This window comes from Mesocricetus auratus, unplaced genomic scaffold, assembly GCF_017639785.1.
Source record: "Mesocricetus auratus isolate SY011 unplaced genomic scaffold, BCM_Maur_2.0 Super-Scaffold_100025, whole genome shotgun sequence".
Lineage (NCBI taxonomy): Eukaryota > Metazoa > Chordata > Mammalia > Rodentia > Cricetidae > Mesocricetus > Mesocricetus auratus.
In genome coordinates, this window is record NW_024429206.1 from 2,453,308 (window position 1) to 2,466,817 (window position 13,510).

At 44.3% G+C, this 13,510-nt stretch overlaps 1 protein-coding gene across 4 annotated transcripts in view; it reads left to right on the top strand.

Moving 5' to 3' along the window:
- Positions 1-224: 224 nt before the first annotated feature.
- Positions 225-13,510, top strand: part of Ttc28 (tetratricopeptide repeat domain 28) — a 392,524-nt gene continuing 379,238 nt past the window's right edge. For all 4 annotated transcript variants that reach the window (XM_021236097.2, XM_021236098.2, XM_005085316.4 and 1 more), the window contains exons 1-2: positions 225-412; positions 9,197-9,475. In XM_021236097.2, coding sequence (XP_021091756.1) covers positions 329-412; positions 9,197-9,475 — 363 coding nt within the window. In that variant the 5' untranslated portion in view covers positions 225-328. The remainder of the gene's footprint in view (positions 413-9,196; positions 9,476-13,510) is intronic.

Below are 13,510 nucleotides of genomic sequence, written 5' to 3' on the forward strand. Positions count from 1 at the left end.
CTCACGCGGGCCTTGCACGCCAGCATTCACCGTGTCACCTAGGCTGGTGCGCTTTCCCTCGCTGGGCCTCGCGTGGTGCCCTCCGGGTGGTCCGCAGTGCGGCGGGGGAATGCTCAGAGCCGGGAACAGCGACCCCCGCGTCGGGAGGGCTCGAGCTGGGCACGCACTTGCGCGGTGCGAACTGGCTCGGCCGGCGGGCGGGCGCGTGCGCGTTGAGGGGGCGCTCGGCGGCGCGCGGCACGGCGGGAACATGGCGCGCGGGAGCGGGGCGCGCGCCTAGCTGGCGGGACCGTTAGCTCTAGGCGGACGCCGAAGGGGCCCCGCGGGGATGGAACAGACGCTGACGCTGGCGCCCGAGCCGGCCTCGGCGCGGAGCCGCAGGCGGCGGGAGCCTGAGTCTCCGCCGGCGCCGGTGAGTGTGAGCGGGGCGCGGGCCGGGAGACTTTCTTTGTGAAACTCCGTCGGTGAGAGCCGGGCCGGGCCTCGGCGCCTGACGACTGACTTGGAGGCCGAGGGGCCCCCGCGTGACTCTTCGGGGTTCGAGCCCCGCCGCGAACCATTAGGCAGACCCGTCCCGCCATCTGCCTGCCTGCCTCAGTTTCCACGGGTGCGGGCGCCCGCGCGAGGGGCTTGGAATGCCACGGGCACCTCCTGTTCGCACCACCTCTTCCTCGACCCCGCCCCCTCGCAGCGGGCCGGGACCGGACGGGATGGGCGTGGGGGGCGGGGTACCCGAGCCCACCGTGGCTGCAGGCAGCCGCAGGGATGCTCAGGTGTTGCCATTGCATCCCAGGTGTCGGTAGGGAGTGGGCTTTCCGTTTCCAGAAGGCGACAGGGTGGTTAGTGCCTCATCGCCGACAGAGACTGGAAAGCTTGAGGTCCACCAGTTGTTTGGGTGTGTCTGTCAGACTGAAGGATGCTGAGCAAAATTTACTTTGCCTGGCTGGGGCAACCTTTCTCCCTGGACTTTTACCACCAGCCCCCCAGCCACTAACTAGCCAGGGCATAGAAATAATCTGGAATACTTTATTAAATTAAAATATAGGCCACACACTGCGCCAAGAGTTGCATGCACGAACTGGTTTCTCAATGCAGAGGAGAGTTTTTGAATTTTCATCAAGCTCTCGAAGTTGTGACTGGAGGAGTTTGCTCTGTTTTTACTTCTGCACGGTGCCTAGCATGTAGCAGATGTTTAGTAAATATCTGTAGAACTGAATGACCCTGGAGTTGCAACCTAGGAACTCTTGAGATAACTTGAGGTGCCTTTTGAGATAAATATCTGTCAGCTTTCTTTCTTTCTTTCTTTCTTTCTTTCTTTCTTTCTTTCTTTCTTTCCTTCTTCTTCTTCTTCTTCTTCTTCTCCTTCTCCTTCTCCTTCTCCTTCTCCTTCTCCTTCTCCTTCTCCTTCTCCTTCTCCTTCTCCTTCTCCTTCTCCTTCTCCTTCTCCTTCTCCTTCTCCTTCTCCTTCTCCTTCTCCTTCTTCTTTTTTTTTTTTTCCGAGACAGGGTTTCTCTGTATTGTTTTGGAGGCTGCCCTGGAAGTTGCTCTGAGACCAGACTGGCCTCGAACTCACAGAGATCCTCTTGCCTCTGCCTTCCGAGCTGTCAGCTTTATTTCATTCATGATTTTTCTCAGCTTACAGGTTAACTTTTGTGACTGTTTATAAGATGATGTTCCCAGTGTTAGTGAAAAAAAAGGTACATATTGATTATAAAGGATCATTTCTGTATATTCTGGCTAGATTAAATTTAATTCTTAGCGTCAGGGATATGTCTCAATGGGTAAAGTTATCTGCCATCATGCCCAGGCATCTGAGTTGGATCCCTGGGACCCACACAGTAGGAGACAAAGGACTGTGGCAAGTTGTTTTTTGACCTCCTCACAGGTATGCCCTCCCCACAAGGAATAAAATAAGTTTAAAACATTCAGAATTTTTAAAATGCACTATTTCATTTGAAGACAGTCCTCTAGGATTTTTTTTCTTTTGAGACAGGTAACCTAAAAAAAATATTTGAATGTTTTGTTTGCACATATATGCGGGCAGCAGAAGCCAGAAATGGGCTTTGGATCCCACTTGAGTTACACATGGTTATGAGCCATGAACTGGGGGCCGAAAATGGAACTCCATTAACACTTCAAGAGTAGTCAGTGCCTTTAATCACGGAGTCATCTCTTCATCACCAGTATTTACACTTTCATCCAAGGAAATCTGAATTATTTATTCAGGAAAGTTGGCAGTTGCTGTTTCGAAGGTTTTTTGTGTTTTTGTTTCTGTTTTTTTTTCCTTGTTGCCAGTACTACAGTTGCTTGATGCTATGATTTCTTTTTCCTCCGTGTAGTTGTATTTCATTTAGTTGATTTCTCTTCAGTAGGGTTTTTCAAGAAATAGAGAATTCAAGTATAAGAAAGGACTATTGGGGCTGAGATTGTATCTGGAGAAGAGAGACTGAAAAATAAAATTGTGTAATCTCTAAATGTGTTGTTTTGTTATTTGAATGGATATGTTTAAAAAGAGCAAACTGTCTAGGGGTTAGGGAGATGGCTTGTTGGGTAAAGTGTCCACCCCTCAACTCCCCGATAAAATTGGACCAGGTGGTATGGGCCTGTAACCCCAGAACTGGGCGTTAGGAGGTGGTGGAGACAGGTGGACCCTTGGTTATCACTAGGCAGCCAGCCCATCTGAACAGTGGACTTTAGGTTCAGTGAGAAGTCTCTTAAAAAATAAGGGGGAGAAAACCTGGCCTCCCCTTTATTCAAGAGGTTCTGGGTACATAAAGTGTCTGGAAATTGGTTGACAGTCTTGGATTCCCTATAGATATGACCCAATGTATTCTTTTTATCACTTGTTCTAGTGTTTTTCTGCTTATACAGACCAAATACAAATGTAGTAGTTTTCTTATCTATTTTGTTACTGGAGACACTATGGTTGATTAGCCAATACTAAAGATCCCTATGTGTCAAGCCATTATACACATTGCCTGTGCTACCCATTGTGTATTGGGCCATCATATTGTTGCTTTGCCTGTACTGCTTATTATGGTAAAGGTGCTCACAATGTCATAGGCAATTCAGTGCTGCTACCCTGGGGCCCAGTTAAACCCTTTACATGTAATTCATCCAGTTGGGCAGTAGCTTCTTTGACTCTAAGATCTGGTACCAGTGACAAAGCCCTTCAAACGAGTTGGTGCCCCTCGCCATTTTATGTCATACATTAGTTAAGAGCATGTCTCCTGGACCCCACCATTGTGGGGCATTGGACTTTACAGTGGATCTGCTTCAACATTTCAGTTTCCATCAGCCTTGAAGTCCCTTCATCAACACTGGGTCAAGGGATATCAGGAGTCCCTAGTTCTTTCTTTTGACAGATACTTCAGCCAACAAACCAAAGTAACTTTTGGCACTTTTTTTTTTTTTTTTTGGTTTCTCTGTATTGTTTTGTAGCCTGTCCTGAAACTGGCTCTGTGGACCAGGCTGGCCTTGAACTCACAGAGATCCACCTGCCTCTGCCTCCTGAGTGCTGGAATTAAAGGCATGTATCACCAATGCCTGCTTTTTTTTTTTTGAACTGTGAAAGCTCCATGTTGTACCTTGAAGTGTTAATCTAATTAATCTTATCAATAAAATAATTGGAAGTCAATTATTGTGGTGAAAGATCAGAGAACCGGGAGCAACCACCAGTTGCTTCCTATCTCTCTCCTTCCTCTGTCCAAAAAGGCGGAGATCCTTTCTCTGCCCCGCCTTATCACTTCCTGTCTCCTCTCTGTACAGTCCTCCGGACTTCTCTGGTTAACTAGTGGCTACACTACCCCCTGTAATGTATAGTTTTCTCTACAGCTGCTTGGGCCCTGCTGAGCTGTCTGAACCCCCAAATAACACACTATATTAATTATAAGCTGTTGGCCATTTGTTATTGTTTCTCATTGGCTAGCTCTGACTTAATTATTGACCCATAATCACCAATATATATTTTTATAAGGACTTATCTTCCTGAGAACACAGATTTGTGTCCCCTCTTCCCGGGAATCACATGGCGACAGCTCCCCCTCTTTTTTTTTTTCGAGACAGGGTTTTTCTTTGTATTGTTTTAGAGGCTGTCCTGGAACTTGATCTGTAGACCAGGCTGGCCTCGAACACACAGAGATCCACCTGTCTCTGCCTCCCGAGTGCTGGGATTAAAGGCGTGCGCTACCACAGCTCGGGCCCCCCTTTTTTAAAATTCTCCCCCCACTCCAAGCAAACTTTATTTGTCAGAACACAAAGAAAATATCACACCACAGAACCCGGAATCTCCACTTGTGGGCTCATTGATAAACTCAGGCTGATCAGTTTAATGTTCCATCCACCATTATACCCTTAAAATTTAGTCCCATACTTTTTTTTTTAAGATTTTTTATATATTTTTTTGCCTTTATGCCAGAAGAGGGCACCAGATCTCATTATAGATGGTTGTGAGCCACCATGTGGTTGCTGGGAATTGAACTCAGGACCTCTGGAAGAGCAGCCAGTGCTCTTAATCACTGAGCCATCTCTCCAGCCCCAAGTCCCAGCTTTCTTTCTTTCTTTTTTTGGTTTTACGAGACAGGGTTTCTCTGTATTGTTTTGGAGGCTGCTGGCCCAGCCCGGCCTCAAACTCACAGAGATCCGCCTGCCTCTGCCTCCCGAGTGCTGGGATTAAAGGCGTGCGCCATCACGGCCCAGCTGTCCCAGCTTTCTTGAATAAATTAGTGAATATTATTAAGTTCTTTAGTGATAGATCACTTTTTATGTCACCTCTAAGAACCTGTTTAACCTTAAGTCTGGTTGTAGGTCTAAAGGCAACAATTAATGACACCAAGGATATCAGTATTGTTTGATATGTCTTTCAGGGAAGGTCATTGTTGGTTATACAATATAGGGTTAATAATTCCCTTAGGCAAGGGTAGAGAGGGCAATGCTGGGGCTGGAGGTGGGGTTGTATCCTGTGCTACAGGTGGAGAGACAACTTCCTCAGGTGAGAAAAACCCTTCAGAATTGGAGTGTTCAAACTCCTCAGCCTGTTAAGGTCTTTCCATACCTGGTTAGAAGATCCCAATATTGGTTCCCTGACTCATTGATTTTGCCTCTACTAAGGAAAGTAGTGAGCTGAAACCAGTATGGATCCATGGATAGATTACAGAAATTAGTGCCATCATCAAGGACTTGAAGTGGTTCTTATCACATCTTCCTTTAACTCTTTTTGGCCTGTGCAGATGACAGCTGCATCGTGACAGTTGACTGTTGAAAACAGTCATCAGTGACTCCAGGTTGCAGCTGCTATAGTGAATGTGGGGTTCTTACTTGAGCACATTAATATATCCACTGGTACATGGAATGCAGTTACTGATCTAACAAATGCCTTTTTGTTAATACCTATCCATAAGGACCACAAAAACAATTTGCTTTCAGCTGGTGAGGCCAGCAGTGCACATTTATTGTTTTACATCAAGGAATATTAATTCTCCAGTCCTGTTTCATAACTTAGTTTGAAGGGATCTTGATCATTTGTCTTTTCCACAAGATGTCATGGTGTCCTTCTGTATTGATGACATTATGTTGATTGGATCAAGTGAACAGGAAGTAGTGATACAGAAGAAACTCAAAACAATAGAATTAATGTTATAAAGGATTTGTTAATAGATGGGCTTAGGAGACATTGAATCACAGAAAGTACAATTTAGTTGGGTGGGGTGCTGTCCCACAAATACACCAAAGATAAATAGTATGCTAACCAGGCCTGTTAAATTTGCAATACTAGGATGCAAATGTTTGTTCACTAAGATTGACTAGCTGTTAGACTCATCTCAAAGAATGTGCCACTCATCTCAAAGAATGTGCCACTGACATGCTCAAGGGGGCAGTACAGGGCATAACTAGTATTTGTTCCTGGCCTGCCATAAAGCCCTCAGTTCTCTTCTTGAGAAAAGCTCAATTCTGCCAGATGGAAATATGACCAGGTGTATATAAGTCAGTAAAAATTTCTATCTAAGACCAAATTATTTGGGCATTAGCTCCAGTTGTCTTTGTGATTTAGTGAAGAACTTTTCCTTCATGTTCAAGTGACTGGAGTGATTACTCACTGGGGAGGCATATTATTTCAATTGAAGTTGCAGCCATTTGGACTTCTTGGTAGTGCATATGCACATCGGAAGAGTGGTGGTTTGGATAAGAATGGCCTCCCTAGGCTCATAGACTTAAATGCTTGTTTACCAGACAGTGGCACCATTAGAAGGGATGGCCTTGTTAGAGTAGGGGTGGCCTTGTTGGTGGGAATGTGTTACTGGGGTGGGTATTGAGGTTTCAAATGCTCAAGCCAGGCTCGATGTCTCTCCCTGCTGCCTGGTGATATGGATGTAGACTCTTGGCTCATTCTCTATTACCATGTCTTGCCTGCATGCTGCCATGCTTTCTGCCATGATGATAGTAGACTAAACTTCTGAACCCATAAGCCAGTCCCAATTAAATGTTTTTTTTGTATAAGAATTTCTGTAGTATCTTCACAGCAATAGAAAATGGACTAAGACAAAAGTTAGTATTGGGGACTGTGGTATTGCTATGACAGGCCTGATCATATCTCTTGGTGAAATGTGGTCTTTGGGACTTTGGGTTAGAAAAGCAGTTGAAAAATTTAAGTGGGGCTTAATGGACCATACTAATAGCAGCAAAGACAGTGGTGCTGGGAGTGATGTAGATTTTAATGGCCAGATCAATTGGTTTCAGAGGAGAAGAATATTAGTAGATGGCCTAGAGATGTTCTTGTGCTATTTTGGTGAAGAATGTGGCTGTTTCCTGCCCTCATCCAAAAAAATCTGCGTGGAGTAAATTGAAGAGTTTTGGATTAACAGCATTGACTGTGTCATGTGGTTTTATTAGTGGCCAGGCTTATGCAGATCTATAATGAAAAGGAACAAGCTGAACAAGGAAAAATAAAAAATGTAGAGTTTGAGGAGAAAAGGGAGCACAAGGAAGTGTAATTGAACTGAGTGCTGTGCTAAAGGAGATAAACAGAACAAAGAAAAGCAAGTTGCTAAATGGAATAAAGGGAGTGGTGACTTCAGGGCAAGACCCCACCCAGCTAAGCTTCCAACTTGTGAAAAGGAATTAAAGAAAAGCTTAAGTAGTGAAGAAAACCATTGAAAACAGAAAGCTGATAGGGATGTAATTGATGAGGGGGTCCTGTTTGACAGGAACAATCCATTATCAACCAATCACAGTATCATGTGCTAGCAGGTCCTGAGGGCACAAACAAGTCACATGAAGAGGCCCAAAGGCCTAAGGTGTCTATTCCAGTTGTGATGCTGTCTACTTCTAAGTATGCAACCATGGCCTCATGTAGTATGCTGTATGACCAGTTGACTGAGGAAGATAAGACTACTAGGGTTTCCTTTACTGTTGGTTCTGTACTGTCTTAATCATTTTTTTGATTCCTATGATAAAGCACAATAACTAAGGCAATTTATAAAAGAAGACAATTTGGAACTCATGGTTGCAGAGGGTAGTAGAGTCCATGACCATCATGGTGGGAAGCATGGCAGCAGGTAGGCGGGCATGACACTGGAGTAGCAGCTGAGAGCTAACATCTGATCCATAAGCATGAGGTAGAGAGTTTAGTGGGAGTGGCATGGGCTTTTGAAACTTCCAAGCCCACCCACAGTGATAAACCTCCAAGAAAGACACACCTCCTAATCCTTCCTAAACAGTTCCACCAACCGAGGACCAAGCATTCAAATATATGAGCCTATGGAACCATTCTCCTTCAAACCACCATATGGACACTGCAAGCATCATCTAGAAGTGGACAAGTGCAGCATTATAGCCTATTTCCAGGACAATCATGAAAGAATGCAGAGGGAAATCTTTATAGTGGGCAGAACTTCAGACAGTGCACATAATTGTACATTCTGCTTGGAAGGAGAAATGGCCAGATATGTGACTATTTCATGATTCATGGGCTGTAGCTAATGGTTTGGCTCTGGTCAGGAACTTGGAAACATCATGATTGGGATTTGGTGAGAAAGACTTGAGGAAGAAGTTTGTGGCTAGATCTCTCTAAATAGGCAAAGGATATGAAGATACTTGTGTCCCTTGTAAATGTTCATTGCAGTATAACTTCAGCAGGGGAACAGTTCAGTAATTAAGTAGATAGGACAACATGTTCTCCAAACAATCAACCTCTTCCATGGTTCTCCCTCTCTGTGGATTGCTGTGTGGATGGATTCCTCCTCTTTTGTTCTCTCTTTGCTCTTCTCTTCCTTGTTTCTCCTTCTATTTATACTCTCTGCCTGCCAGCCCCTCCTATCCTTGTTCCTGCCTTGCTATTGGCAGTTCAGTTCTTTATTAGGATCATCAGGTGTTTTAGACAGGCAAAGAATCACAGCTTCACAGAGTTAAACAAAAGCAGCATAAACAAAAGTCACATACATTAAAATAGTATCCTACCACAGCACTGTTTCAAAAGTAAAGTCTTTGTTTTCTTTCTTTTTTTAAAACTCTCTATTTTGGGGAGAGGTCTCAAGGGTTGGGTGGACCTGGGAGGACTGGGGAGTGTGATCAGGATGTATGATATGAAATTCCCAAATAATCAATACAAATACTGATTGGAGAAAATTTAAAAGTAAAATCTCTTCTGAGTCTCAGTGCAGTCTCTTAATTGTAACCTCCTATAAAATGAGAAAAGTACATACTTCTAAAATATGATAGCCTGCTGGATGAGATGGCATACACCTTTAATCCTAGCTTTCAGGAGGTAGAAATGGGCAGATCTCTGTGAGTTCAAGGCCAGATAAGACTAGAGAGATCCTAAAAACCAATTTTACTTATCTATTTAGGCAGTTTGCTCTGGGGATCCTGTCCCTGCCTCCTGAATATGAAGATTACTGGTGGCCACCACACCTGCCAAGGTTTTTTTACGTGGGTTTTAGAGATCCAAACTCCAGTCTTCATGCTTTCTTGGATAGTGTGTTAGCCTCCTGTATGTGTCCATTTAAGGTACCGTTAACTGTTTCAAGGAAAGCTTAGTGTCAACTTTGAGAAGTAGAATTGGTTAACTCCAGATTCAGAAAGACAATTTACTGCAGTGAGTAATGCAGAGAGAGAGAGAGATCAAGAAAGATACCTGACTTGAACTTCAGGCCTCAGCGATCTGTGTGGACTGTTTGAACTTATGACAATTTCTTTATAGATTCCTCTCTTTGGTGCGAAGACTATTGCCCAGAGAAGTCCTGATGAACCAGCACTGAGCAAAGCTGAATTTGTTGAGAAAGTCCGTCAGAGCAACCAGGCCTGTCATGATGGAGACTTCCACACAGCTATTGTTTTGTATAATGAAGCCCTGGCAGTTGACCCTCAGAACTGCATTTTATATAGCAATAGATCTGCAGCCTACATGAAAACCCAGCAGTACCACAAGGCATTGGATGATGCAATCAAAGCCCGACTCCTCAATCCCAAATGGCCAAAGGTAGCAGTTCTATTTACTTTCACAGAAGCGTCTGTTTTGATATCTTATTTTAGGATAGCATGGCATTGATTCAGTTGAGATATTCATTCATAGAATCAGTACTTCAGCAATCAATGGCTAAAAACCAGCAACCACCTTCCTTTCTAGTGATTTTGTAAGTGTGCTTTCGGCCCACATTTAATTCTTACCCTGCTTGTTTTAGATTTGTCTTGGCTTATCTCACTACGCAGGGCCCTCTCAGTTCTCACCCCACTCTACCCTACACTTCTCCAGATCAAGTGTTTTCTTCCCCCAGCTTCTCCTTCATATATAACTTTGCCATTCTTGCTGTGTGCACTCTTGGCCCCCTCTCTCTTGGTCCTCTCTTCTGCTCTAGATTCTTTCAGGTGCTTCTGGCTGTGTTTCCCCTCATATCTACAGTAAAAATCTTCTCCTCAACCATACCTCGGAGTGGTCATGTCCTCACTTGATGTAGTATGTATGGAGACACATGACTACTTTTGAGAATCAGTTCTCCCTTCCACCTGGTTTCGCAGGCTCTCACTGGTTCTGTGGTGTTGGTGTTGGGTACTCTAGGCTGACTGGTCCATGGGCTTCTGGTGACTCTTTTGTCTCTACCTCCCAGTGTGTTGTAGGATTGTCGGAATCACAGCCTTTCTCAGCAGGGATGAGGGCTTCTCTGTAGCTGGATGGATGGTGCCTGACCCTAGTTTTATCTGGTTCATGTGTGCATGCAAACACACACACACACACACACACACACACACACACACACACACACACACACAGAGTAGCAGATGGTGACAGGACAAAAAAAACTGTGAAGAGGGTACCTACAGTGGGCCCTGCCAAGGTAAGTTTCCGAGAGAACACATCACATGCAACAGAGCTAGTGTAAGGGGTTTATTGGGGGAGGGAGAAGTGAAAGCCAGAGGCTGACTTGGAGTGGGGACATGAGAGAGGCAGACAGACAGACAAGAAAGCAAGAGGAGCAAGAGCAATAGAGGGACTGACGATCTGGTACTTTGAAGGGGTATGCATCCCATAGCTGAAGCTAGAAATGCAGCTGGCAGTGGGTGATGATGGTCACTGCCTCGGTGGTTGCCGACCCTGCCCTTGTGGGGACTAACTGACAGTACGAATGACTCCTGTGTACTTTTCATCTGGATTCCCTATTTTTAACAGTTTACCACATTTGGCTGATACTTCTCTTTCTGACTATTTTTACTTTTTTTGGAACCATTTGAGACTAAATTGAAGACAATTTTTTTTTTTTTTTGGTTTTACGAGACAGGGTTTCTCTGTATTGTTTTGGAGGCTGTCCGACCAGCCAGACCTCGAACTCACAGAGATCTGCCTGCCTCTGCCTCCCAAGTGCTGGGATTAAAGGCGTGCGCCACCACCGCCCAGCTTGTCTTGCCACTTCTAAATTCTTCAGTATATATTGAGAACATTCTGCCATATAACCACAATGCAACCCTTAAAACTGGAACATTAACGTTAATATAATAATGCTGTCCAATCCAAAGACCCCATCTACATTTCCATGATTGCTCAAGGAATGTCCTTTATGAATATAATTTTATTTCTGGCCCCATATCTACTATTTGGAAAGTGTATCAGACTCTATATTATCAAACCTATATCATCTACCCACATTTTAAGTAACTTACTTGATGTACTAGATTTTCATCATTCTTTGACTCTTAATTGTCATTTCCTTGTTGGTGCCTTAACCTTTGATTACCGTAGTAAAAAACCAGAAACATGTATTCCTTGCCTTTTGTTTTTAACTCTGCGTTTGCCTATTCTACATGTAATGCATTGGTGCTAGTTTGGAAAGCTTGGAAATCTCTTGATTCTGCGGGCCAGCTCATCTCTTTGTTGCTTAGCCTGAAAATAAAGGAATTAGAAAATTTTTTTGTGTGTGTCTGTGCTTGCTTCCAGGTCATACTAGGTACCCCTTCTCTACAGGGGTTAACCATGATATGTCAGAATAGGAATTGCCTTTTAAAATAATTTTATATGTTCAGCCAGCATAAGGGCTATAAGATACGTACTGAAAAGAGTGATAGACTAAGCTCTGTTCAGAATCTTAGATTAGGTGAATGTACTCTTGAGTTATTTTGGATTATGCCTGTGTCTACAGTCTCTGTAATCTTAGTATAATGTCTCATTACAAATGAATAAGCTAAAAAAGTAATGGCCAATATTTGGGACCAGTTGGCAACTCTGAGAAGCAGAGTTCAATACTATTTTGATTATTGATCCCCAAAAGTAAACATGTTAAGATTTGATTAGCCAGGTGTTGGTGGCGCACGCCTTTAATCCCAGCACTCGGGAGGCAGAGGCAGGCAGATCTCTGTGAGTTCGAGGCCAGCCTGGTCTACAGAGCGAGTTCCAGGACAGCCTCCAAAGCCACAGAGAAACCCTGTTTCGAAAAACCAAAAAAAAAAAAAATTGGTTGATGCAGCCGGGCATTGGTGCCACACGCCTTTAATCCCAGCACTCGGGAGGCAGAGGCAGGCAGATCTCTGTGAGTTCGAGACCATCCTGGTCTACAGAGCGAGTTCTAGGACAGCTTCCAAAACAACACAGAGAAACCCTGTCTTGAAAAACCAAAAAAAAAAATTTGGTTGATGTCTGTCTTAGTTACTGTTCTATTGCTGTGAAGAGACATCCTGACCAAGGCAACTTGGAAGGCATTTAATTGAAATCAGGGGCTTGTTTACAGTTTTAGACTGTATGGCCATCTGTTAATCCAACTGGGCAATAATAAGACTACTTCCACAATTTTTGGGGTCAATTTTGAAGCAAACTTTACTAAATACTGGCCAAGAACATGGACACTGGCCACATCCATACCTGGGATTCCCAGAGAATGGCTGCAAATTATATTAATCAGGCAAAACCCACAAGGCTATGTACATCCTGCCTTTGTTTAATTGGGAGAAAGCATACACTCCAGTGTATTTCCTGGCCACATGCCTCTGCTTATGTGTGTACAACCTGTGCAACTGGGGCAGCCAACCTTGGTTCTGAAACTTCAAAGCCCATTCCCAGCGACACACCAACTTTTAACAAGGTCACATCTCCTAATCCTTTTCAGGACAGTTCCAACAGCTAGGAACTAAGTATAGGAGCCTTTGGGGTCCATCGTCATTTAGACCACAGTTTCTACAAAGGTCTCAGAAGTTAGACTAAAAGGTGCTGTAAATGCTTGATTATAGTCACATGTATGTTTACACTCATCTTTCTTTCCTTTTCTTTCTTTCTTTCTTTTTTTTTTTTTTAAGTCAGGGTTTCTCTGTATTGTTTTCGAGGCTGTCCTGGAACTCTCTCTGTAGACCAGGCTGACCTCAAACTCACAGAGATCCACCTACCTCTGCTTCCTGAGTACTGGTGTGTGTCACCAACACCCAGTTACATTCATCTTTCTAAATCAGCCAAAGTCTCTTGATTGGGTTTAAGCTACTTATTTCTTACTCCAAGAGGCAAGAAGAAGGACACAAGTTATAGGAAAACCAAAGTCCAGCCTTGTAAAAAGCTCAGCATCAGACTTTAGGGATTCATTCATGATTTTAAAGGGCGTGGGAAGCTCCACCCCTAAAGCCCTGCTATTCACAGCATGCTGAGCTCCACTCACAGGCTCAGACTGGCTCTACTAGCAGCTGCTGCTGTCTTTGGTGACCTTCCCATGGCATTGGCATCTCCAAAATGCTGCAGTCTTTACTGCAACTGGGTCGGACCTTCACCAGTAGCTCTGCTGGCTCTCTTCAGGGACTCTGACTCTGACACATGGTTCCAAGCCTTGATTTCTCTCCATGCACCATCACCAGTGCCTCTCCTGGGTCCAAACCTCTGCTGCTCTCTCACGCTTCTCATGACTTCAAAACCCTGACTCACTTTGGAGATTCTTACACATTATGGAAGTTCAGTGTGAAGTACAGCCTTGTGCCTCTCTGGACCGAGGCTTCTGTGTGCTGTCCCTGTGGAAGCACTTCTCAAGATTGTGCCTCAGTGATGCGAGCTCTT